General features: G+C 43.9%; 1 protein-coding gene across 9 annotated transcripts in view; it reads left to right on the top strand.

Annotated features, from left to right (window-relative positions):
- SECISBP2 (SECIS binding protein 2) overlaps positions 1–25925 on the top strand; it is a 43547-nt gene extending 17622 nt beyond the window's left edge. For 5 of the 9 annotated variants that reach the window (XM_007969701.3, XM_007969700.3, XM_007969699.3 and 2 more), the window contains 10 exons: positions 2349–2471; positions 3805–3894; positions 5591–5723; positions 11488–11654; positions 12699–12837; positions 14383–14536; positions 15242–15462; positions 21979–22133; positions 22567–22759; positions 23305–24254. In XM_007969701.3, coding sequence (XP_007967892.1) covers positions 2349–2471; positions 3805–3894; positions 5591–5723; positions 11488–11654; positions 12699–12837; positions 14383–14536; positions 15242–15462; positions 21979–22133; positions 22567–22759; positions 23305–23408 — 1479 coding nt within the window. In that variant the 3' untranslated portion in view covers positions 23409–24254. Of the gene's footprint in view, positions 1–2348; positions 2472–3804; positions 3895–5590; positions 5724–11487; positions 11655–12698; positions 12838–14382; positions 14537–15241; positions 15463–21978; positions 22134–22566; positions 22760–23304; positions 24255–24323 lie in introns of those variants that run through there. The other 4 variants (XR_005240482.2, XR_012094733.1, XR_005240481.2 and 1 more) reach the window with 4 other exon arrangements.
- The last annotated feature ends 342 nt before the right edge of the window (positions 25926–26267 follow it).

Raw genomic sequence — 26267 nt, 5'->3', positions numbered from 1 at the left:
TTTTTCACTGCAGCTGTGACCTCCCTGGCTCAAGCAATCCTTCCACCTCAGCCTCTCTAACAACTGGGACTATAGGCATGCACCAACACGTCCAGCTAGTATTTGTATTTTTTATAGAGGCAGGGTTTTGCCATGTTTCCCAGGCTGGTCTTGAACTCCTGGGCTCAAGCAGTCCTGCCTCAGCCTCCTAAAGTGCTGAGATTACAGGCATGAGCCACCACACCAACTTTAAGTTACATTTTTATTGTTTCCTAGAACTGTTTCTTCAAGAGCCTTTTTTTTATTGGTCTAGATACGGTTCTTCATTTTCATTGTGTATGGATACATTATTTTGGGTTGAAATGTGGTCTTGTTTAGCATAACGGTTTCCTTTCTTTTTGAGTATGGGGATACTTTTTGATTTCCAAAAATGTAATTAGCCCATTCCACATAAATGGTAGCTGTGTATTTACAGTGGTGACAATTAGAGTGAAGGTAGATGTATGCTTGTTCCTTGTTGCTCTGTGCATGTATTTGAGAGAAAGCAGTATATGTAAGGGAGAGACCCTTCCTTTTGTGTGCACACTGAACTTGACTCTCAGTGAAGCCTCCCGCCTGTCTCCATGGCTCCTCTGGGTGGCCAGGCGCAAGCTGGACAACAGCCCACTGGCTAATTTTTTTTTTTTTCTCTTTGAGATGGAGTCTTGCTCTGTCACCCAGGCTGGAGTGCAATGGCATGATCTCGGCTCACTGCAGCCTCCGCCTCCCGGGTTCAAGGGATTCTCCTGTCTTAGCCTCCCAAGTAGCTGGGATTACAGGTGCCCGCTACCATGCCTGGCTAATTTTTGTATTGTTTTAGTAGAGATGGAGTTTCACCATGTTGGTCAGGCTGGCCCGAACTCCTGACCTCAGGTGATCCACCCACCTCAGCCTCCCAAAGTGCTGGCATTACAGGCGTGAGCCACCACACGTGGCCCTCCGACCGTCTAATTCTTCGTTGCAACTGCCAAGTCACTCTCAGAGCCAGTTTTCCTAATATGCAGTTAGCATTCTGAGAGTTAACAGATTTTGTTTTATTTTCCCAAGATCTTTTTTAAAAATTTTCTTAATTATAGGTCTAAGAAAAGCTTATTTTAGAAAAATTCTAAAAGATAAGAAGAAAACATCTCCTGTTATCTTCTAACCCAAGTAACTTTGCATTTTACATAGCTGGAGTGATAGTGATCAAAATGGTTTTTTAAGAAACTTTCTGTATTGTGAAATTTTATTACAGAAATGATAAATGTAACACTTCAAGGATCTACTTATGGAAAAGGTCATCTCTCAGGTCATCTCTCCCATACTTTTGATGCCTACCTTCAGAGAAACCTGCATTAGCAATCTGGCATATGTCCTGCCTCAGGCTCATGAAAATATGAACAAAGAGGGAGGAGTTTCTCTGTTTCATTTTGTTTTGTTTTGTTTTTCTTAAAATGTGATCATTTTATACACATTACCCCTAAACCTGTCTTTTTCACTTGGAAAAATATCATGGACAGCTCCTGTGGGTCAGTAGATAAATACACTCTTTTTAGTAGCTGCTGAGACTTTTACTTCTGAAGTCTAAATTCCCACTGGGTGTAGCAGGGCCTAAAACAAAAAGTTCCCTGCCCTTTTAGAGCCTCCATTCTGATGGAGGGAGGCTGACAACATGCAGACAGATGTAGGACACGTCAGAGAGTGATCAGTGCTCTGAAGAGAAAACCATGGAAATTCCAAGGGTAGAAAGCAACGGCTAGATAGAGATGAGGAGCGGCCCCAGCCTAGCCAAATTCTAGTGAAGGGGCTTCAGTGCGAAGGCCCTATGGCCAAAGCGCATTTGACCTTGGATAAGGAGAGGCCCGGGGGGTTAGGGGCCTGTAGTAATGATGAGGTCACATTTAGCAGTCCTTGGATGGTCCCAGGTGTTTGTCTGATTTGAAGGTTCCATGGGTGGATTCTGCTGTGCAGACAGGTGTGATGTGCAAATGAGGAACCACTGGGCTGTGCTGATGGAAATGGCCTGCCTAGAATTACATGGAGAGCTTAGACTGGGATCAGGAAGGTCATGAACACCATGATCTCCTCAGGCTGAAAACTGGGTTCTGTCCAAATCCACCAGTTTTCAAAAGGAATTGGGCATTACAACTATTTGAACAAACTTTTTTTTCCTTCAGAACTATTCTAGTGAATGCTGTCTTTTTAAAAAACAGGGATGAGGAACCTAACTCTGAATAAAATTGCCATGTGATTATAGGACTTGATATCTTAATTTTGCTGATACATAGTATTAAACATTCTATTGACCGCCCTAAAAACTGAGGATTTTTGCTTTGATTTTTTTGTTTTAGTCTAAAGCATCACAAGGTAGCGACCTTGAACAAAATGAAGCCTCAAGAAAGAGTAAGAAAAAGAAAGAAAAATCTATATCAAAATATGAAGTCCTGACAGTTCAAGAGCCTCCAAGGATTGAAGTACATTTATATTTATTACTCACATTGTGTGATATAATAAGTGGGTATTTCTTAAGAGAAACTTGGGTTCATATTGGTTTCCTAAGTGAAAATCTCCAGGGCTTTTTAATGATCATTTTCTTAGTGCTAAAGAAAAGAGTAACCAGCCACTCTTCTCACCTCTTCATTTTGGCTTCCCAGTTTTCTCAGAGCAGCCACTCAGTGAACACCTGAATGAATGAATGAATGAATGAATGAATGAATGGTCTGGAGACAAAACTACTTGTATCAGAGTTGAATAGTTTGTGTGCCATATTACTAATATTTCCCCTCAGTTATCTGCTTTACCTGTTTTTGTTTTTTTAGTTTTTTTTTTTTTTTTTTCTTGCTTTAGAATGCTGGCTTTTGCAGGGCCTCCTTTTCTATCCAGAAGTCTTATTATAATAAGTGCTTCATTATAGAGAGAAATGTAGAATACTATAGAACCATTGAGGGCCCAAGTCAGGAAGATTTCAGGAACTTCCAAAAGCATGCTTTAATTGTCTCGATACTCCAAGTATTTCATGTACTCTAAGGAGCCAGCCTGGGTTCTGACTTAATTTCTCGTGTGCCTGGTTGTTTTCTTTATATTGCTGTACCAGACCCAGGTGGCCTGGCTGCTTGTGCAGGCTGAAGGCTCTCTCAGAGGTGCTGCCCCGGTGCCCAGCTTAGGGTCAAGCCCAGGGCATTCCCACAGACTTGGGGTGGGGGTTCCCAAGGCTCTTAGAACATCATTTAAGAGTAGCGGGGTTACATGTTTGAAAACCTACCATGGCAGAGCATTATGGTTTAGGCAAGTGAATAATTTATATTTCTGCCCCATGTTTCCCATCTTTTTCCAAGGCACCTAAAATATTGACAAAATGACATAGGCATTTTTAAGTGATTAAAAAATTGTTTTTTAGCAGGCCTGTTGCCTTTGACTCCATTTATTAGCCTGGGTTCAGCAGAGATAACATGTAAATCTACTGAATCTAGATGGTTTCTCTAATGAAAATCCTTTGAAGAACAGGTAGTTGAATACTCTCATGCCAAGGTGGTCCAAGGTCAGTTCTGTAGACCCCTTGGTGTACCAAGATCATTGGTGGCACTCTCTTTGTTGGGTCTGGGGGTATTAGAACGGTGGCCTCTAAATTTGCTGTATGTTAAATAAAGCAGAAGCTCTTATGTGAGAGTTTTGCAGCTTTTCTTTTTTTTAATCACTTTTAAGAACTTTTGTGGGACCTTACTGAAGAATGAAAATATAAGCAAGGGAAAGGTTGCACTTGGCATGTTTGCATTAACAAAGAGCTAAAGGGGTGTGTGGTTTACTTAGGATGCCGAGGAATTTCCCAACCTGGCAGTTGCATCTGAAAGAAGAGACAGAATAGAAACACCGAAATTTCAGTCTAAACAGCAACCACAGGTAATTTTTAGATTGAAACCACAATTGCTTTAGGCTTGACTTTTCTGGCTCAACTAAGTGCTTGAGAAAAACTGCTTTCCAGACATCTCTGTATAGAGACAGGTGGTTTTGTTTTGATTCATTCCTTCATGAGAGAACTGCACCCAGCATGTTGAAATAGAATTGCTCCTAAATAACATTTTATTATTTTATAATGACTATTATTTTATAAGATTGTGATTTTATAATAAGATTGTTAGTAACTGTAGTTGCTAGGTCAGAAAGGAGGGGGATCATACTGCCTTATGAAACTTTAAAGGGAAAAAGTTGATTTAGTTTATTTGGGAAACAGAAGAATGTTTTTGCAAGTCAGTAATGTCTGACAGAAGAAAAGGTCAGGAGATTGAGACCATCCTGGCTAACACGGTGAAACCCTGTCTCTACTAAAAAATACAAAAAAAATAGCCGGGCGAGGTGGCGGGCGCCTGTAGTCCCAGCTACTCGGGAGGCTGAGGCAGGAGAATGGCGTAAACCCGGGAGGCGGAGCTTGCAGTGAGCTGAGATCCGGCCACTGCACTCCAGCCTGGGCGACAGAGCGAGACTCCGTCTCAAAAAAAAAAAAAAAAAAAAAAAAAGAAAAAAAAAAAAAAAAGAAAAATAAGAGAGGCACCACAATTTTACTCTATGCAGTCAAAACAGACGCTAAAGTGGTTACTCTATGCAGTCAAAACAGACGCTAAAGTGGAGGTGATTCCCCTTTCATACTCCGCCATCTATCCCACAGATTCAGGAGGGAGCTTGTGAGTCATAATTTAGATGGGGAACTTGTGTACTTGTAGACATGTATTCGCTAGGATATTCATTGTCATTTTGCCTTTTAAAGGGAGACTTGTTTTCGCATTCATGAAAAATAAAATTCTAAGCCTTTGTGTGAGTTAACTTTCAATTCAATGTTATAATTTGCTCATCTTCCTTCCATGCAGTAGGCCTCCTTGCCTGTCCTTTGTTGCACTTGGTACATTCCCCTGATGGGAGCCCTCAGCCAGTAGGGTTTTTGGTGTCCGGGAAGAGAACAGTTGGCAGGAGAGCGGAGCAGAGGCACTAAAGCAAATGGGACACCATGCCTTAGAACGTATCACTGGGCTTCCTTGTACAACTTTTTATATAGTCTCAAAACCCAAATCACAACAGTTTCAAAAATAACACTTGTTTTAAGCATATCAGACTTTGAGCCTGCATTTAATATTATTTGCTGAGTTTGATTTGGGCTTATGTAGAGTTTGTATCACTATAATTTCATGCCATTTTGTTGGTTTATAGAGGCATTTGGAGAGAGAATGGGCTAATGAGGCAATAGCACTAACCAAGTAGCCTCACACACAGACTTTGTGGCCAAAGACTTTATACAAGTGCTAGTGTCTTGTCTGTAGACGTGTATTGTTGACTACTCACAGTGGAGATATAGATAAAGACAGTCGCGTAGGTGATTTAATATAAACCCAATGTTCTGAAAGAAGGAAGATATTTATAAACAACCATGGTAATACTGGCAGATAATGTGGGATTGATTGTTTTTCCTTTCATTACTTGAATTTTTGAAAATTCTTTTTTATAGTCTCTAAATCTATTTCATTTTATCTTTATATCAATTTTTTGTAAAATGAAAAGCACAGTTTGTATAGTTTTATAAATAAACTGACGAATTTTGAACTTTCAGGATAATTTTAGAAACAATGTAAAGAAGAGCCAGCTTCCAGTGCAGCTGGATTTGGGGGGCGTGCTGACAGCCCTGGAGAAGAAGCAGCACTCTCAGCATGCAAAGCAGTCCTCCAAACCAGTGGTAGTCTCAGGTAAGATAGTCTTTCCATCTTAGGCAAGTGGTTGAAGTCTTTTTCAGCTAGATTATTGTGTTAACATTTTCTCTTGTTATCAAAAGTTATTTATAGGTAAAACAGTGTGATGCTGGAATAAGCATAGATACGGAACTGTGGAATAGAATTAAAGAGTCCAGAAATAAATTCATGTATCTGTAACTAATTGATTTTTCATGAGTATGCCAACTCCATGAAAAGAACAAAGAACAGTCTCTTTGAAATGGTACTAGAACATCTGGATTTCCACATCCTAAAGAATAATCATACCTCTTACCTCACAGCGTAGATCCAAATGAACTCAGAATGGATCAATGAGCTAAATATAAGAGCTAAAACTGTAAAACTCTTAAAAGAAAACGGGTAAATGTTTATGACCTTTTATTAGACATTGGATTTTTAGATAAGGCACCAAAAAGATGAGCAACAAAAGAAAAATAAACTTTGGACTTCATTAAAATTAAAAATTTTTGCATACCGAAGGACGTTATCAAGAAAGCAAAAAGACAACTTACAGAATGGGAGAAAATATTTTCAAATCATATATCTGATAGGTGATTAATATACAAATATTTAGGAACTCCAGCTGTATAGCAAACAATCCAATTTAAAAATGGGCAAAGGAGTGACCTGAGATCGTGCCACTGCACTCCAGCCAGGGTGACAGAGCAAGACTCCGTCTCAAAAAAAACAACAGGAAAAAAAAAAAAACGGGCAAAGACATTTCTCCAAAAAAGGTACACAAGTGGTCAATAAGTGCATGAAAAGATACTCGACATCATTAGTCATCAGGGAAATACATATTAATCAAAAGTACAGTGAAATACTACTTCCCACCTAGTGGGATGATTATAATCCAAAAGTAGAAAATAACAAGTGTCGGTGAAGATGTGGAAACATTGGAACCCCGTACACTGCCGGTGGGAATGTAAAATGGTGCAGCCACTGTGAAAGACAATCTGGTGGCTTCTTAAAATGCTCAATGCAGTTACTACATGACTCAGCGATTTCACTCCTCAGTATTTACCCAAAAGAAAATAGACTTAGACACTTTTACACTGGGGTTTGTTATGGCATTATTCACAATAAACAAAAGGTAGAAACAGTGCAAATGTTCGTTACCACTTGACGGTGTAAACAAATGTGGTATACCTACACAATGTAATATGCAACCTTAAAAAGAGAATGAATTCCTATACGTGATGCAACATGAATGAAACCTGAAAACGTTATACCATATAAAATTAGCCAGACACAGAAACACAACTACTTTGTGATTCCACTTAAAAGAAATATGTGGAATAGGCAAATTCATAACAGCATAGATTAGAGGATACCTGGGGCTGAGGGGAAAAGGAATAGTGAGTTGTTATTAACGGGGACAGAGTATTCATTGGAGCATGAAAAAGTCTTGAAAATGGATAATAGTGATGGTTGCACAACATTGTGAATCTAATTTATGCCACTGAATTGTGCACTTAAAAACAGTTAAAAATGGTACATTTTATGTCATATATTACCACAATTAAAACATTTTTAAGTTATTAAAATAGGATGATTTTTAAAAATTGATCTGATTGGCCGGGCGCGGTGGCTCAAGCCTGTAATCCCAGCACTTTGGGAGGCCGAGACGGGCGGATCACGAGGCCAGGAGATCGAGACCATCCTGGCGAACACGGTGAAACCCCGTCTCTACTAAAAATACAAAAAAATTAGCCGGGCGAGGTGGCGGGTGCCTGTAGTCTCAGCTACTCGGGAGGCTGAGGCAGGAGAATGGCGTAAACCCGGGAGGCGGAGCTTGCAGTGAGCTGAGATCCGGCCACTGCACTCCAGCCTGGGAGATAGAGCGAGACTCCGTCTCAAAAAAAAAAAAAAAAATTGATCTGATTAAAAGATGAGCTTTCCACTTGATATGATGACATTGTATAGCTGAAAATCTTATCTGTAGAAGTGCCCTGAGTTCCTGAAGATCTTTACCGCCTGGGTGAGGAAGCTGCATTCCATGGAAATGGTTTACTACCTGTGCATGGGGCACCACTGGAAACAGTGTCGAGTAGTGCTGATGGCTGCCTGTTTCCTCTGACACATCTTCTCTTAAGAGCCAAGACAGTTAAAACACACAATATGTCAAAAAGCAACTTGAAAATTTTCCACCATAGGCTTTTAGATATGTTTCTTCCTTTTGAAGTAGTTTATTATTTCAAAAAACACTACTTTTTTTTTTTTTTTTTTAATCTGTGGATCTTCCTTTTTTTAAAACTTTTATTTTAGGTTCAGGGGTACACATGCAGGTTTGTTATACAGGTAAACTTGTGTCATGGGAGTTTGTTGTACAGATTATTTTATCACTAAGGTACTAAGCCTAGTAACCAATAGTTATTTTTTCTGATCTTTTCCCTCCTCACACCCTCAAGTAGGCCACAGTGTCTGTTGTTCCCCCTCTGTGTCCATGTGTTCTCATTTAGCTCCCACTTGTAAGTGAGAACGTGTGGTATTTGGTTTTCTGTTCCTGCACTGGTTTGCTAAGGATGATGGCCTCCAGCTCCATCCATGTTCCTACAAAGGATGTGATCTCATTCTCTTTTATGACTGCTTAGTATTCCATGGTGTATATGTATGACATTTTCTTTATCCAGTCTACCGTTGCTGGGCATTTAGGTTGATTTCATGTCTCTGCTATTGTGAATAGTACTGCAGTGAACATTCACGTGCATGTGTCTTTATAGTAGAATGATTTATATTCCTTTGGATATGTACCCAGTAATGGGATTGCTGGGTCAAATGATATTTCTGTTTTTAGATCTGAGGAATCACCATACTGCTTTCCACAGTGGTTGAACTAATTTACACTCCCAGCAACAGTGTATAAGCATTTCTTTTTCTCCGCAACCTTGCCAGCATGTTATAGCCATTCTGACTGATGTGAGATGGTATCTCATTGTGGTTTTGATTTGCATTTCTCTAATGATTCAGGGATGTTGAGCTTTTTCTCATATGCTTGTTGGCCACGTGTATGTCTCTTGAAAAGTGTCTGTTCATGTCCTTTGCCCACTTTTTAATGGGGTTTTTTTTTCTTGTAAATTTGTTTAAGTTCCTTATAGATGTTGGATATTAGACCTTTGTCAGACGGATAGATTGCAAAAATTTCTCCCATTCTGTAGGTTGTCTGTTCACTCTGATGATTGTTTTGCAATGCAGAAGCTCTTTAGTTTAATTAGATCCCATTTGTCAACTTTTGCTTTTGTTGCAATTGCTTTTGATGTCTTTGTCATGAAATCTTTGCCAGTTCCTGTGTCCATAATGGTATTGCCTGGGTTGTCTTTCAGTGTTTTTATAGTTCTGGCTGTTACATTTAAGTCTTAAATCCATCTTGAGTTGATTTTTGTATACAGTGTAAGGAAGGGGTCCAGTTTCAATTTTCTGCATATGGCTAGCCAGTTATCCCAGCACCGTTTATTGAATAGGAAGTCCTTTCCCCATTGCTTGTTTTTGCCAACTTTGTCATTTGTTCCTCGCTTCCTCCTTTACTGCCTTTGGTGTTAAATGTTTTTAGAGTACACTTTTGATTTCTTTGTTGATCTTTTCTAACTCTAGTTTGAAAAACTACTTTGTTAGTGGTTGCTATAGGGATTACAATATACATGTTAGTTTATATACTGGAGAAACTTTACTCCAATATGTCTCCATTTTCTTCCTCCCCCTTTATGCTACTGTCATATGGTACATCTAAATAGATTATAAACCAAACACTACAGTGTTGGAACTACTACTTTATACAGCCATATCTTTTAAAGAAGAGAAGGAATAAGGAAAAAAATGTGTATTTCCCAGTTTCATATTTATGATTTTAGGTGTTATTCCTCTGGACTCAGTTGCCATCTTGTATCCCTTCTGGTACTATTTCTTCTGGAGGACTTACTTTAGTATTAGTGGCACAAGCCATACTGGCAACAAATTCTCACGGTCTTTGTTTGTCTAGGAATGTCTTTATTTTGCATCCACTTTTAGTTTTACTGGATGTAGAATTCTTGGTTGACCACCCCATAGCTCATCTCTGTAGCGAGTCTTCCCCTGGACTCCGTGTAAGTCCCTGCTGGCCTGTTCATGTCTGTTGCTTGACTATACAAAACGGCAGCCTCAGACTGGCCATGCTGCCTTGCCTTCCCCATTTGCTGAAATCACTAATTTAAATGATCACACTCTCAATTCAGCAAGCCCCTTATGGCACTGACAGGGAAGCTGCTGGTTTTCATAGCCTTGGCACCTATTGAATGAGCCAAAGCAGAGCAGGGAGAGACTGGGAAATGTCTCAGACAGGAATGTCCAGACTCATACTGTTCTCACCTGAAGGCTAGTCATCTAAGGAGTAAGTACTCTTTGGTTTGTTGGAACCTTTTGGTCACTTTCTAGAGGACTGATATGATTGTGTTTGGCAGTTCTGTTGAACTTCGTGGTTGTTTTTGTGGGAGGGAATGGTTGATCTTCCTCTGTTGTAGGAAGGACCCTCCTCAGGCCTATTGTCAGTGCTTTGTGAAGAATTGCCTGGCAGTGGGGTGCAGGAGGTGTGTGTAGAGCTAGAGGGCTTGTGGCAGGTTTTTCAGGAGCCCAAGTGAGATGCTGAACTTGGTGTCATTGGGGACTGGGTGAGTGAGCACCTTTGAGCCATACAGGGTTTTCCAAGTAGAGCTGAGAAAAAGAATTGAACCAGTCACATAGTCACGTGTATGTTTTAAACACCATGTGGAAACAAGGCTCCAAAGATGCAAGCAGCTGTGGTCACTAAGGCCAGAGCAGCCTGGGAGGCAGGTATAGTTGTCTTGGTTGACCTGTGCAGGTTACGTTCTGTGTTGCAGCAGTGAATCAGACAGGTGAGACTTAACTGGGACTGCCTGATTGACAAGCACCAATTACTTTAAAAACGTGTTCCAAAATTAAAGGAGGGCAGGTAAAATACATTTGGAAAAATACTGATGATTGTTAAAGCTGGACAGTGGGCACAGGGAACCATTCTTTTTTCTTTGGCGTATGGAAATTTTCCAGATCAAAAGGTGAGAATAAAACTATATAGAAATTAACTGTTTACTTGAAATAATTACTGAGATGGGAAATAGAACAGAAAAGGAGAATAAAATTGAACTGTTCAGTAGTAATCACAATAATTTATTGACTATATGGAGGGATTACCAGCTGCCCATGATGGGATTTCAGAAAACATGTCTGGAAAACTCAGGAGAATTAACTAGAAATATTACTAGAATCTTATAGTGGCCTTATAAGGTAGCTAGATACAAGCTACACATACAGAAACCAATAGGGCCAGCTTCCACAAAGGCAGTGTCAACTAGAAAAGGTGGTGGAGAGGGACGTGTTCACAGTAGCAACAGTGAGTGCAGACCACCTAGAACTGTCCTGAGTCAAAAAATGGGATCCATGTAGTATTAGACTGTACTGAGAAACATGGGAGATCTGATTACATGGATAGGAAGGTAGGTGTTCCTGAATTACTTGATACTTTTTGGGAATCTCATCCAAAAGATACTAAATTTCATTTGGAATTACTGCCAACGAAAAGAATGTGTAAGAGATTGTTTGACAAAGATGAGAAGGGTTGTGGGGACAGGCTGGGGGTGACTTGGCAAGCTCTGTCAGATACCCTGAGGCAGCCTCTGGGCGAGCTGTGGTCCAAGAGCTGGGTGGAGCATCTGGGAGGTGACCTCGAGGCCTTTGTTCCACTGTGTTTCAGTTGGAGCAGTGCCAGTCCTTTCCAAAGAATGTGCGTCAGGGGAGAGAGGCCGCCGTGTGAGTCAAATGAAGACCCCACACAATCCCTTGGACTCCAGCGCCCCGCTGATGAAGAAAGGGAAGCAGAGGGAGATCCCCAAGGCCAAGAAGCCAACCTCACTGAAGAAGGTGTGTGGGGTGTTTCAGCCGAAGCGAGGCACCAGAAAACTTAGTTTCACATTTCCATAGTTATTCTCCCAGCTCTTAGATTTTTAGATTTTACGACTTACATTATTTGAATATGTTGTAGTAAAACATGTTAATGATACTTTTAACAAATGATCCCTCAGCCTCCCAGCCTGACACGTGAGGGAAATGTGATGTGGGAAATGCTTTAGCTACCTGAGAAGAAAGAAACATCTTTTATTTTTTTAACTTTGCAGTGGATGGATAGAAAACCAGAAATGGGAGGAGCTGCATTTTTCTTCTTATGATCCGCTTTCATCCTACCCTAGCTGTCTGAACATCTCTCTGATGTTCAGAGTCAGTAAATAATGCACACTTCCTTGCAGACCTTCCAGGAGGACAGTCACAGGCTCCTCCGGTGAATTCTTTTTTTTTTTTTTTTTTTTTTTTTTGAGACGGAGTTTTGCTGTTGTCGCCCAGGCTGGAATGCAGTGATGGCGCGATCTCAGCTCACTGCAACCTCCGCCTCCCAGGTTCAAACAACTCTCCTGCCTCAGCCTCCCGAGTAGCTGGGATTACAGGTGCATGCTATCATGCCCGACTAATTTTTGTATTTTTAGTAGAGATGAGGTCTCACCATGTTGACCAGGCTAGTCTCAAACTCCTGACCTCAGGTGATCCACCTGCCTTGGCCTCCCAAAGTGCTGGGATTATAGGCATGAGCCATCTCGCCCAGCCTCCTTCCAGTGAATTCTCACAGCAGCCCTGTGGTGTGGGTGCTCAGGCGAGTGCTGAGCTACAGAATTGTCTTCAGAGCTCAGGGCTGTCCTGTGTGGCTGCTCTGCATACCTCAGGAGGAACGTGCCACTCCAAAACCAGCGGGGAGGGTTGGGTCAGCTCCCTGGAGTCTGGGGGGCACTTGGCTGCTCTCAGGGCACAAATAGGTATATTGCCAACAAGTTGAACTTAGGCAGTTTAATTTGCAGAAGAGCTTATCTTTTAAGTACAAGTATTTAGGCATTTTAATTTGTTTATTGAATTTTTAAGATTATTTTGAAAGAACGGCAAGAGAGAAAGCAGCAGCGTCTCCAAGAAAATGCTGTGAGTCCAGCTTTTACCAGTGATGACACACAAGATGGAGAGAGTGGTGGTGATGACCAGGTTCCCGAGCAGGCAGAGGCCTCAGGTACCAACTTTTGTTTGTGCCTTAAGAATAATTTAAATGGGAGCAACTATGAAAAGGATGAGCTGTGCTGAGCAAACTCTCCAGGACTTGGCTGACGACTCTTGCTTTTGTGGGGAAAGTGGGTCAGCACTGAGCTTCCAACTTTACAGGGAAGGGAGGTCCCCATGGATGGGGGCATGTTTCTAGTCCCTCTGGTTCCGGGGTCTGTGAGGGACAGAGGTGAGGATCCTCCCTTCCCACCAAGTTTGATCTGTGTGACGCTGGAAGGTCCTCTAACTTGAAGTGGTCATGAGAATTAACACCACTAGCTGCACAGCTGCTTACCAGCAGGTATAGGAGACATGGGGGCATGAACACAATTGTGTGTTTTTAAGTAAACTTCTTACTCAGTTATACATTCAGAAAAGTGCACAAATCATCAGTGTACAGCTTGAGGACTTTTCACAGTGACCACCGCATTCAGATCAAGAAGCAAAACGGAGCCCAGCAATTGCCTGTGCCCTCTTGTCAGAGGCCTCCCTAGGAGATGGTGCCCCATGGCAGCCCCACCAAGGGCTGTCCATGTGGCTCTGGTGCAGCTGTGTATTGTGTGCTGCTCTCTTTGTCCCCTCTCCTTCAGCCTTGTTGGCAACATGGAGATGTTGTTTATTTTCATTACTGTGTAAAATTCAGTTGGACGAATGTACAGGGTTGCAGATGGGCATTCAGTCATTTTCCAGTTTGGGTAATTAGAAATAGGGTTGCTGTGGACAGTGTTGTATGTGTCTTAAAGGACACAAGCACTCATTCCTGTGGGGCATAACCTGGGAGTAGAATTACTTGAGTAGCTCCTGCCCAATGGGTTTCTGAGTGTTCTACCAGTTAAGGCTGGGGGAGGCTGAGAGTTGCAGGTGCTCCCCATCTCCACCAGACCACAGGGCACTATCTTTTTCAACCTTGCCATTCTTGTGGGTGTGGTATATGTTTTTTCATTCCTTCATTTGGTAATCTGTTACTGCAATTGCATTTTGATAGTCGAAGTAACTAGTTGGGGACAGCAGGCTATTGCTGCATCAGATCTGGTGTGTTTAAACACACACCTCTTGAGTTTGTCATAGTTTAGATGTTGGAGTTCAACTCTTTCTAAAGGATTATTTCAAAAAGAAATGGCCTCAAGCATTTGAGAAAAAACTTAGAACTAAAAGCCTGTTTTTTAAAACTCCCTGATAAGAGATTCTTCAGGTTAAATTTCAAAGTCAAAAAATAAATTTGGCCACTTAACTGCACACTTAAAAGTGGTTAGAATGGTAATATTAATGTATATTTTACCCTAATAAAAGTGAATGTGTAAGTAAATTGCAGGGAGGCACACCTCCAGGTTTTCTGGTTTCCCCAGGCATCCTCGTCTGTTTTTGCTGCCTTCTGTAAACCTGTCTGCATGTTGTCTGTGGATGTGGTGGTTGTGCGGGGACGGTCTGGTTGCATCGGTGAGACTGTATTGGGCCAGCCCCTCAGTGTGTGCAGTGGGCCTCACAGATGCTTATGATGAGTTTTTCCTCCATGAAGGGCCAGAGGGGATGGACGAACCGATCTCCACTTCTGCGATTGTGGGCAAGTCTGAAGAGCCACCAGGCACAGAACTCCAGAGGGACACAGAGGCCTCCCACCTTGCTCCCAATCACGCCACCTTCCCTAAGATCCACAGCCGCAGATTCAGGGAGTGAGTGAGCCCCTGCCTGCCAGGGACTGGGGGAAGATGGAAGTGCTTCGGTTCAGTGTGGCATTGATACCTCCCATAAATGCTTGTTGCTGGACCACACTGTGCTTTAACCCTCATGGTTGAAATAAGCCGGGTACCTGATTACACACATTCAGGGAGAGCCTAACCGTTGTGTCTGATTCTGCTTCTACTGAGTTTCTTGGGGTATTAATGATGGAAGAGGGGCCCTCAGTCCAGGTTTGAAGTCGGGGGAATGGATAGTGAAGTGACCACGCATCATCTTTGGGCCCTTTTTCATGGTTTAATCTCTGTGTAATTTCTTAGGCGGCAGGATTCCTTTAACCTTGTGTGCTCACTCTGCCTTCTCCCCTGCCCACTTTTCTTCCAGGGTAGTCTCCCAGTATTTGTCTTTATGACAGGTTGATGCACAGGGTAGTGGCTGAGATGGGGACCTGTGGCAAACTATGGTTGGGGGTCAGGGACCAGATAAATTTGTCCCTTGTAGTTGGGAATGGGGGAAGATGCCCCAGTATTTACCTTCCGTGAAGTTAAATCGTCAGTAATTCCACAGTTCTGGTTCGTAGTACTTGTCGAAACGTGACTTCTTGTCTGATGCAGTCTACATCTCTTCTCCTTGGGGTGGGGTGGGAGCAGTGCTGCAGTGTCACAGCCAGTGGCACAATTCCTGATGTCTCTTTCTTTCAGTTACTGCAGCCAGATGCTTAGTAAAGAAGTGGATGCTTGTGTTACCGACCTACTCAAAGAACTGGTCCGTTTCCAAGACCGTATGTACCAGAAAGATCCAGTCAAGGCCAAGACTAAACGTCGACTTGTGTTGGGGTTGAGGGAAGTTCTCAAACACCTGAAGCTCAAAAAACTGAAATGTGTCATTATTTCTCCCAACTGTGAGAAGATACAGTCAAAAGGTAAAGGCACCGTGGGGTCCTGTGACATGTGAGCCCCTGTGCGAGTGCCTAGCGTGCCCTCCTGGGTGGCCCATGCCACAGGCCTAGACAACTCGTTTTCTTTGTGGTTTTTGTTTTTATTGAGTAACTGTTTCCCAATTACATTGACCATTACTAAGTACCTCTGTAGGGCAGGTGGGTCCTGTGGACCTACACGCCAGGGGGCCAGCCAGCCCACACAGGCCTCTGGCGTCAGGGAAAGACATGCCTCTGTTGTGCAGGCCACTACCCTGGGGCTGGGCTTGTCACTGGTGACTTGCACCACAGAGATGCTGTGCCTGGCAGCCAGGTAGTACCTACCTAGGGCTTTCGTGTACTTGACATTTAGTTGTTCAGTCTGGGGTTGACTCATCTGTTTGCTTGTTACAGATGTGGCTTTGTCTAAATACTTTGCCATTTTACTTAAACTGGAATGTGTGTTTTTGTTTTGTTGGATGTGATATGCTGGGTCAGGTAACAGTGAACCCTCACCTGTGACATCTCATGACCCCCTGCTTATGCTCTCTTGGCTTCTGGAGGACTTGCCTGTCTGTGTTGTGTCCTTCTTGAATTGAGCAATAGGAGAACTGATAAGAGCAGAGTGGCATCGCTCATGGACGCCTGTCCTTCATCTCCGTCTAGGCTAGGGAACACTCACAAGCCCCTCCCTGACCCCATTCCTTTCTCCTGCAGCGTCAAATTCAGCTTTATAGAGTCCCACTTTGAGATAATGCATCCACATCCTGGGGCTGAACCCTCAGAGATGATGTTTTCCAGTTACCATTTCATATCTAAAGCCTGGAAGTTTTGTGACATGTCTGAGGCCCCCAGCCAGCAGCTTGTCCCTGTCCTAACTCAGTATGGGTCCAGCATCACCACTGACCAGAATATGACAGAAGGGATCTCAGTGACCCACCCATCTGATTGTGTGCCCAGAGGCCTTTCCTGGTCATTGGAGAGGACAGGCCACATGCTTCCCTGTCTGTTTTTGTCAGTGTTGTACATGTCCACAGCTAAAGGTTCAAGTAGTCCTATAGGGTTTGTTAAGGGAGAGGCAGGTTTGGGCTCTCTCCCTTTCCTAGCAACTCCACCTATCAGCTCTTGGCCACATTGTGGGATATTTCCTCCATGTCTCCATATAACAGGCTTGTGAGCTACAGCTTCACATGTTTTCAGTTTTAAGTATTTGTCATCTTCCCAATAGAGCAAAAAGGCTTCGCTGTTACTTACCCCAATGTGTAGTTTGAGTTATTGTTCTTGTTTTGTGGTGGTTGCTTAATTGTCTATATACTTAGTATTAATGAAACCTCATGCCCTCAGCCAGATGCCTCAGTCTCCTCTAAGACAGTTGGTTACACCAGGCATTCTGCAGATTCATCTGCTGAAGAAACCTTCATTCCCAGCTCGCTGCACCTCATGCAGTTGCCACCCAGGGATACCCTTGGCTCCCACCCTGCTCTTGATAAGGTGTTGTTTATGGACTCCTTCTTGGGCTGCACTCTTGTTTTGTTGGAGTGCATCCTCCAGTGGTTTAGGAGAAAAGGATTCATGGGAGGCATATTTTGAAGCTCTTGCTTGAAATCTAGAGTCTCTGATTCTTGATCCTTTTTGATCATTTTGCACCCCCCGCTCTCTGGGGGTTCACTGGAAGTGCCTTGTTCCTGGGGTTACAGGATGTGAGACAGTTTGCATCCAGTGTCTTTGGCTCTGGGACATGTTGAATTTTTGCTTTGAATCCTCTCCTCCAGTCCCTGCCAGCTTTTCTTGGAACTATGTCAGGGTTGGGACTCCTGGACTGGTGTCCTCACATTATTTGTTTCCTGCTTCTTTTCATCTCTTTCTTTTGGTTTCATTTTCTGTTAGGATTTCTCAACCATATCTTGTAAACTTTCTGTATAATTTTTTACTTCTGATATTATTTTTATTTTTTGGGAGCTGTTTTTGTCCTCTGAAGATTCCTTTTTTTAGTCACATTGCTGTTGCCTCATGGTCGCCTCTCTGGGAATTTTAATGGTGTCGAGTTCCTCTCCCTCCAGTGCCTCTGTTTCCTCCAAGTAATTCAGTCTGTTTGTTTTGACCTCTCATGGTGGAGGTTTCCACAGATGTCCTCTGTGTCCTGGTTTTCTGCGCCTAGTTAAGAGCCACTAAATAGCCGACTAGAAATCCAGGTGTGTGGCTGGTGTTCAAGGCTGTGAGCAGTATTGAGGGTTATGATTCTCAAAACTGTAGCCAGCATCAGAATCACCCAGAGAGCTGGGGGAAACACAGATTCCAGAGTTTCTGCTTCAAAAGGTCCAGTGGGCCCAAGAATTTGTACTTCCTGCAAGTTCCCAAGTGCTGCTTCTGTTTCTCCAGGGAGTGCACTGAGAACTTCTGCTGTAGGATGATGTGGTTGGGCTGCTTCCATGTTGGAAGTGCCCCCAGGTGTCTCTGTCTCCCCTAGGGCTGGTCACATCCCCAAGGAAGACTTCTCACTGCCTACCTGGAGGGATAGGCGAACTTCACCTTGTGAACTCATCCTCTCACCACCATTAGATGTGTGGTTTGTCATGTCCTGCTACCTGTGCTGTGCCTCACCAGAGGGCTGCAGCTGAGGGACTGGACGCCGACTTGCCTCTTTGCGAGTGTTCAACCAGCCCTCTTCACCTGTGCCTCACCCTGTGCTGCCTATTCCCGACCTTTGGGGGATTCTGGGGTCCAGGCTGTTCTAGGCTTTTCTCACTGTTGGCTTAGGTTGGCTAGCCTAGTTGCCCATTTGCATTTCAGCTTCTGAAACTTTTCACTGTTGTCTCTCACGTTCTCCCGTGGATTTGTGTCTTTAAAAAACAAAAAGGTGGAAATGTATGTACTCAGCCTGCAGTCACCCCACTTTCTTGGAAGACGTCATTCCCCTTCTCTGCCTTTGCCAGATCATGGGGCTAGGTTTTTACTTGGTCAGCATCATAAGGATTTGTTGTGTACTTAAAATGCATTTGTTTTGTGGTTCCAACACGTGCTTGCTTTGAGGCATAAGGGACTTGATGGTATATTTTATAAATACTTGCCAGATAAGATAGCCAATGGCTTGCAATCATCTTAAAGATAAAAATTGATGTTATAGCCTTGAATTACGTTGAAGTACTGTATTTGCTCTGAGTGGCATTTTGCCTAATAATTCTGAACTTAAACTTTGAAATGGAAATGATCTGAGCCAAGCATCTTGCTTGACATAGGCTTTCTTGTGGAACTTCAGTAGTTGGCCCTTGCCACGCGTGCTTTCAGCTCACTAATAACAGGTTAGAGGTTGTTTGAGCAAAACAGTCTGGACTTTGCTGCTTGCATTGGGTGTTCCCAAGGCTACCACCAGGCTCAGTGATGTGCCAGGAGGACTCACACGACTCAACATAGAGTGGTACTTTCAGCTGTGACTTACTACAGTGAAAAGGCACAAAGCAAAAGTAGCAAAGAGGCACATGGGGTTAAATGTGGGTGAAACCAGGCTCCAGCTTCCAAAAGTCACTTTTAGTGACATCACATAGGAGACTCGTACTATCCCAGAAATGAGTTAAGAGCCCGTGGGAAGTGTTGTCTACCTGGGATGTACATTAGAGACTCAGTGCCTAGGGTTCTGTTGGGGGCCAGTCACACAGGCATCCTCTGCATAGCACATACAAAGTTCCAGACTCCAGAAGGAAAGCAGAACCACAGTGTTTGCACACCATGGAGACGCAGTGAGTTACTCTTACCAGTTAGGGTGGTGGGAACCCTCCCAAAATCCAAGTTCACAGACCACAGCCAAGGGCCAACCTGGCAGGCAGTCTTGAGAGGATAATAGCCAGGCCTGCTCTGTTAGGGTGTTTCTGCACACTGCTCAAATAAATTTTCAGATCCACTCCCAGAAGCTGGGGTGGACACCAGGCAGAGACCCTCCAGTGGAGACGTGCATCTGATGTTAGGGGGACTTCATATGTCTTCCCTGACAAACTGAATATAGATTTCACTGTAAGTATATCTAAGGAACACAAAACACTCCACCCCACCTCTGCCCCATCTCCGCTTTTCCCAACCCATCCGGAACTGGTCTATTTCTTCAGAGTTTCTATCCCAGGCAGCTACCTCCTCATCACTTTGCAAATGCTTTGGGTAGATCAGGGGCAGGGGGTGGGCAGAATAAGGGCTGTGGGCTTAGAAATTAATCTCCCATCCAACTAGATGCAGAATGAGTTCCCAGTTTCCACAGTATGGTAGGACGTGCATTGGAGAAGTTTCTCTGTTGAAATGAGAGGATGGATATGTAATTAGGTTCCAGGTGATACTATGCTAATTGTAAACAGTTGTTGTTTCTTACAGTTGCTCTGTAAGGACTGGGTGAGTATCCTGTAGGCCAGGTGCCTGGCCTACAATGCTGTGTGCATTGGTAACTCGAAGGCATATGCTGTGCCTTCCTCCAGAGACCACTGTATTCCCTCCCAGGGCGGTATGGGCATCCTCTCCAGGAGTTTTTATTAGCAGTTTTCTTATGAGGGAGGGTCAGCATGAGGAGCTTGACATTTTCTGTGAATTGTTCTTATTTGTTGCCCATTTGCTTTTGGGATGTTGACCTCTTTTAGATTGATTCGTACCTTTTTTAAAGAGTCCTTTGGGTAAGAGTTGCAAGTGTTTTTTCTGGTTTGTCAGTTTTGCCACACACACACAAAAAAAGTGGCCATGCAGAGACTTTAGATGTTATATATTTTGGTATTGAATTTTTTAATTGCATCTAGGTATTGTGTTATTTCTCAGCCTTCCCACTCCAGTGTTTAAAAAGTTTGCTTTTAAAAATCTGTATGTCTCCTGGTTCTTTCATTTGTATATGTTTAGGTAGGATTTATCGTGGTCTGAGATGAACAGGATGGGCCCACCCAGTCCTCTAGCATTTTCTCCCTGACTTACCCGAAATGCTGTTCCCATTAAACTCCGGTTGTTTCTGGCATCCATTCTGTTCATCTGCATCACCTTGTTTACACTATGGTACCTTTATAGTAAACTTTAATACCTGACCATGTTAGCCTGACATCTTTTTATATTTTTTCTGTATTTTTTATTTCTCAATGAAATCCTGTCTATAGTAACTTACAGTGTTTTAAAGCAGGGGTCCCCAACACCTGGGCTGCGGACCAGTATTGTCTGGGGCCTGTTGGGAACCGGGCAGCACAGCAGGAGGTGAGCATTACTGCCTGAGCTCTGCCTTCTGTCAGAGCAGCAGCAGCAGCGTTGGATTCTCATAGAAGCACAAACTCTGTTGTAAACTGCGCATGTGAGGGATCTAGGTTCCGTGCTCCTTATGAGAATCTAATGCCTGATGATCTGAGGTAGAACGGTTTCATCCCAAAACCATCTTCCCCTGTCCGTGGAAAAATTGTCCTCCACGAAACCAGTCCCTGGTGCCAAAAAGGTTGGGGACCACTGTTTTAAAGTATTAGATTAATGTGGAGTTGACACTTCATCATTTTGGATCATTCTATCCAGGATCATAGGTGCCTTTTCATTTGTTGAGATTTTCTGTTGTGGGGGTGGTTTAAAAGACAGGGTCTTGCTCTGTTGCCCAGGCTGGAGTGCAGTGGCATGATCATGGCTCATTACAGCCTTGAACTCCTGGGCTCAAGTTACTGAGCTTGCCTCAGCTTCCTGGACTACAGGCACATACCACCACATTGGGCACTTTTTTTTTTTTTTTTAAGAGATGGGATCTTACTATGTTGCCCAGGCCAGTATTGTGTTAATAGCGTATTGAAGTTGCCTGTAAATCTTTTCATGTTTCTTGAAAAATTCATTCCTACTGACTATAATCTTGTGCTGCTGTTGTAAATGGAGTCATCTCTTTGATATATGCCAGCTGGCTGCTGAGTGAGTGTGTATAGAGACTTGTGCCACACCCCCTTCTGTACTTCTCATGCTGTTAGGAGTACTTCTCAGGTGCTGTTGCGTTTTCCAGGTGCATCACCTGCACATGGTACTCATTTCACCTCCTTCCTCTCTCTGATGCAACAGCCTTGGCTGTTCCCTGGCCCAGAAGCAGGGTCAGGGAGTAGAGGGTGGTGAGCCCTCAGGAGCCAGACCTGTGCCTTGACCAGGGGTACAATGTGGGATAAGGAACTTAACCTTTCTGTGCCTCTGGTTCTCCATCTGTCGGTGAGGACACAGCATCTGTCTGCCTTTTGGGATTTGGGGGAGGACACAGGAGCTAATAGGTGTGAAGCAGTTGATGAGTAGTCTGGCATGTGGTAAGTTTCAGTAATACTAATAGTTAACTTTTCCTGTTAAGACAATACCAGCTGTGTGTTTTCTTTCCCATTTTTTCCCCATATTTTTGGAGAGTTGATTCTGCAACTTGCTTTCTCTTCATATTTTCAGGGACCTCTGCCTTGGGTATAAAATCATAGATGGGTGTGTTGCTAAGAAAAAGCTCTTGGCAACCAGTATTAATACCACACTCCATGTGACGTGTCTTCCTGTCATTTTTTATTGTCCTTTGACCAGGTGGGCTGGATGACACTTTGCACACAATTATTGATTATGCCTGTGAGCAGAACATTCCCTTTGTGTTTGCTCTCAACCGCAAAGCTCTGGGGCGCAGTTTGAATAAGGCAGTTCCTGTCAGCGTGGTAGGGATCTTCAGCTACGATGGGGCCCAGGTGAGCGCACAGGGCACAGGCCTCTTCAGTCACTACCCGTGGGAGGAAGTGGGGGCAGGTGGTCAGTGTGGGCTTGCCCACAGAGCAGCTCCAGAACCTCCAGTAGGCTGTCATTGAGGAGAAGCCACCACTTAGGCAGAACCTTCTTATAAAAAGATAGCCTTTGTCTCCTTGACAGCATGGGGTGTCTGGTTCTGAATTGAGCTCTGTTCTGGGCTTGCTGCTGACATAGTGGCACCTCAGGCAGGCCCAAGAAATCGGCCTAGCCCACTCTTCCCTCTGGGGCAGCATCCCTGGTAGCCATCCATAAGCATAAGGTCCACATGACCCCGTGTCAGCCCTGCTTCTCTGTGGAGGGTGCCATTGCTGAGTTGGAGGGACCCGTGTCCTCTGTCGCTGGGCTGTTACCTGTGTGCTCTCACTTGTGCCTAAGGATCAGTTCCACAAGATGGTTGAGCTGACAATGGCGGCCCGACAGGCGTACAAGACCATGCTGGAGAATGTGCAGCAGGAGCTGGCGGGAGAACCCAGGCCTCAGGCACCTCCCAGCCCGCCCACACAGGGCCCCAGCTGCCCTGCAGAAGATGGCCCCCCAGCCCTGACAGAAAAAGAAGAGCCACACTACAGTGAGTGCTTAAGGGAGAGTCGTGTCAGGTCGAGTGTCCTCTACGTTATTTATCGACTTTAATTAGAGTCCCCAGGAGAGCAGCTTGATAATGCTGCAAGACCAGCTGAGTAGCAGGACCCAGTAAGTCCACCTGAGACTGGCTGTAATAAGGCCAGTCCATTGCCTAAGAGGTATTATCAGACTTTTGCTTGTCAGTGACTGTCTCAGACTTCAAGTCAGATGTCTCTTGACAATGGGTGGCCTTAAGGATAGCTATACCCAAGACAGGCTTGGAAGGCCAAGTAAAGGTTCAGTCCTCTCCTAGCCCACCCACACAAGGCCCCAGCTGCCCTGTAGAAGATGGCCCCCTAGCTTCTGTTCACTAAGGGGCAGCCTGGCCCAGCAGGCTGAGAACAGTGAGTGAATGCCTGCTAGGACACCTCTGAGCACCGTGAGCTGCTGGGCAGTGGCCACAGGCTCCCTTGTCCATGCTGCTGGTTTTCTGACAGGAGTCTTCCTACTGGTTGATGCCTCTTCCTCACTCGTGCTGTTTTCTCATTTTAGTTGAAATCTGGAAAAAACATCTGGAAGCATACAGTCCATGTGCCCTGGAGCTAGAGGAATCCTTGGAGGCTTCAACCTCTCAAATGATGAATTTGAATTTATGAGAGTTCTTGCCTGTGTATCTGTATTTTGGGTAAGGAGGGGAGGTCTGAAAAAGACTTTGGGGCTTTTTCTTCTCAGTTTTTCATGACAATGTAATTTGTGTAACTGTTGAATCTGGAAATTGATCAGCATTAAAGGGCACATGAAGCAGTGTCTGCAGGCATTCAGTGCTGCGGAGCCTGTTAAAGGTCACTCAGATGTGATGTGCAGGTGTTAATCTCTTCTAAAAGCCTGGTGACACAGCTCTGGCTTTCCGAGCATACTGTGGATCTGGAAAGTACTGGAAAATGTGATACTTAGAATACTTCGGCTGCTAAGGAAACTTCTTCTCCATTGCAGAATAGCTGAGCCAAGTGAGTGAGTTTGCAGATAGCAGGTGGTGAGCTCCTGCTTGCTGGAGGTGGCCGTGGAGGGCCATTCCCGCCTGGCAACAGCACCGTCCTGCAGGGAGCCACTTGGCAGAAGGATGCAGGGCTGCTGGTGTCAGAGCAAGAGGGCTACCGGGCAAGGGCCCTTTCTCAGGGGATGTAGCTTTTTTAAAAGGTTTGGTAACACTTGGAGGATTTGCTAAAATGAGCCTCAGAAGGGAAATCGGTTTTCTAACCTGTGACTTTTTGAAATGAATTATTCCTTTCAGTCTTTATTTTTCAAAGAAACAATGTGTATTGAAGTACCTAGATTTGTTTGATAATCAACAAATCTTTCCTTTTTAAATGAACATATTCTGAATGTGGTTTCTGTCTTAGGCCAGGAGGACAGAGTTTACTTTCATATTTTCCCTGTAAGTAAGAGGGCTTATTTATTTTAAATAAAGAGTAATTATTAAATTTTGTTTCAGACTCTGGTGATTTTAGGCTTATCAGTGGTCTCTGTCTTACTTGATCATTCGTATGTCTTAATTTATCCCCTTTGGACAGTCTAGGCCCTAAAATAAAAGGGGGCTGCGTAATGGGGATTCGGCTATCCCCAGCACTCCTAGGTCTGGAAGTAGTGATTGTCAAAAGCCTCCAACACCGCACAGACCTGCCGGGGCCAGATCCTGGCTCATCCCAACCTACGCTTGCGTTCTTCTCACCACAGCCAATGGCAGGAAAGAGTCTTCACTGCTTTTTGCTTGTCAGGTAAGCAGGGTATTGTTTTGGCTTTGAAAGTGCTCTTAATTGAATTCAGTCATGCCAATATTGTACCTCTGAGAAGTGGCCTGTGATGAGCAAATAAAATTGGAATAATGAGTCAGAAATGGCATGCTATGGGTAGGGCTGGAAATGTGACCAGAGGTTGGTGTATGAAGGCACTGTCGGCCCTGTCATCTGTGGAGCTCACAGTGACCAGTGTGAGCCTTGCTGTTCTTCACACATTCTGAGCTGTTTAGACATGGGAAGTAGATGTGGTCAGTCAGGCCATCAGTAGTCCGAAAGCAGCGAGTCATCTCCACCCATTTATCTTTCAGGGCAGTCAGCGGGGCCGGCAGGAAAGGAGAGGGCTTTCCTGCTTCCTCCTCCCCTCATCAGTAGGTAGCAAGTCAGTTGTGGTAAGTTTGAAAATAGGAGATTATTTGAGAATGAAAGTTCCAAAATTAATTTGTGGGGAAAAAGACAAAATCGCTATCAGCTGTACTCAACAGCTAGAATTTTAAAATTTGATAAATCAAAAAGTTAAAGATCTCTACAGAGATGAATTCCTCTGCTCAGAGCCCCTTTTTAGAGCTCTCTAGGTCTGTGATGTTATGTTTTGCTAATCTTAAGATAAAAGCAGCTTAAACAGAGTAGGTAGGCTTTTCAACATTTCATGCAGCTGCTGAGAGCTTTCCTTCTGGGACTGACCAAACTCTCACCACGTGGTTGCCTGGTGATGCTGTCATTTTCTTGGCAGTGAAGGACTCCAGCTGAAGCCACTGCTGCAGGTGACTTCAGCTCCCGCAATGTGCAGATGGTGCCGCATGAAGCACACAGCTCTGGGCCAGGGGCGCCAAGTACAGTCATTTAACTGAACAATGTACAACTCTGTTTTTACTTTTCCAGCAGAGCAAAGACTCAAAAATTCATCCTCATAACTACATTTCCCAATAGAACACTCCACATTATGAAAACTTCAAGTATATAATTATTTTGTTAAGAGTGAAAGTGCTCGAAATCCAGACTTTAGGAGAAGATACAGAGAACAGCACCAAGAATGTAAGTCCAAAGCCCATAGCATTTCATTCATCAGTTTGTAGTGGTTGAAGCCACACCCAAAGCAAGAACCACAGTGAGCTGATGGATATTTTACAGGAAAACTTCAGGTTATGAGTGTGATAGTTCTGTGAGCAAGACTGGCATCCTTGGCTGGATGGGCAAGCACACGCCTCACAGGCGGCTAGGCCTCTTGACTCGGGGTGTGGAGGGGGGACGTGTGGAGACAACCAGGGTGTCTCCGGCGTGTTCAGGACACCTCTGTCGTGATGGATCCTGAAGGAATTAGCAGGCGATGTATGCTGATCCCACACAAAGGCTGTTAGAGAACTCGTCCAGCCCCAGAAAGAGGGGATGCAAAACAGGTCATTGTCATACTGCTGGGAAGACACTCAGCATTTGCTAGGATCACCAGAGGGGTGCGGCTTGCTTTTAACAGAGGCTTTGGTTTTATGAGAGACATGAAAACTGTCATTCCACAGACAAGAAGAGACATGTGTATAAGATTAAAGGCTGAGCAGGTTTAGGACAAGTTCACACACACAGTGACAGTCTTCAGAGATACAGCTTTAATAATTAGAGACTTGAAAGCAGGTAGAACAAAACACTCATGACACTCATTCCATTGTCAAGAAATTTAATATGGCACCAGGAGATTTGCATAATTGACCTGTTTGGCTTTCTGCGACA

This window comes from Chlorocebus sabaeus, chromosome 12, assembly GCF_047675955.1.
Source record: "Chlorocebus sabaeus isolate Y175 chromosome 12, mChlSab1.0.hap1, whole genome shotgun sequence".
NCBI classification, from domain to species: domain Eukaryota; kingdom Metazoa; phylum Chordata; class Mammalia; order Primates; family Cercopithecidae; genus Chlorocebus; species Chlorocebus sabaeus.
This window is presented reverse-complemented; position numbering and strand designations above follow the sequence as displayed.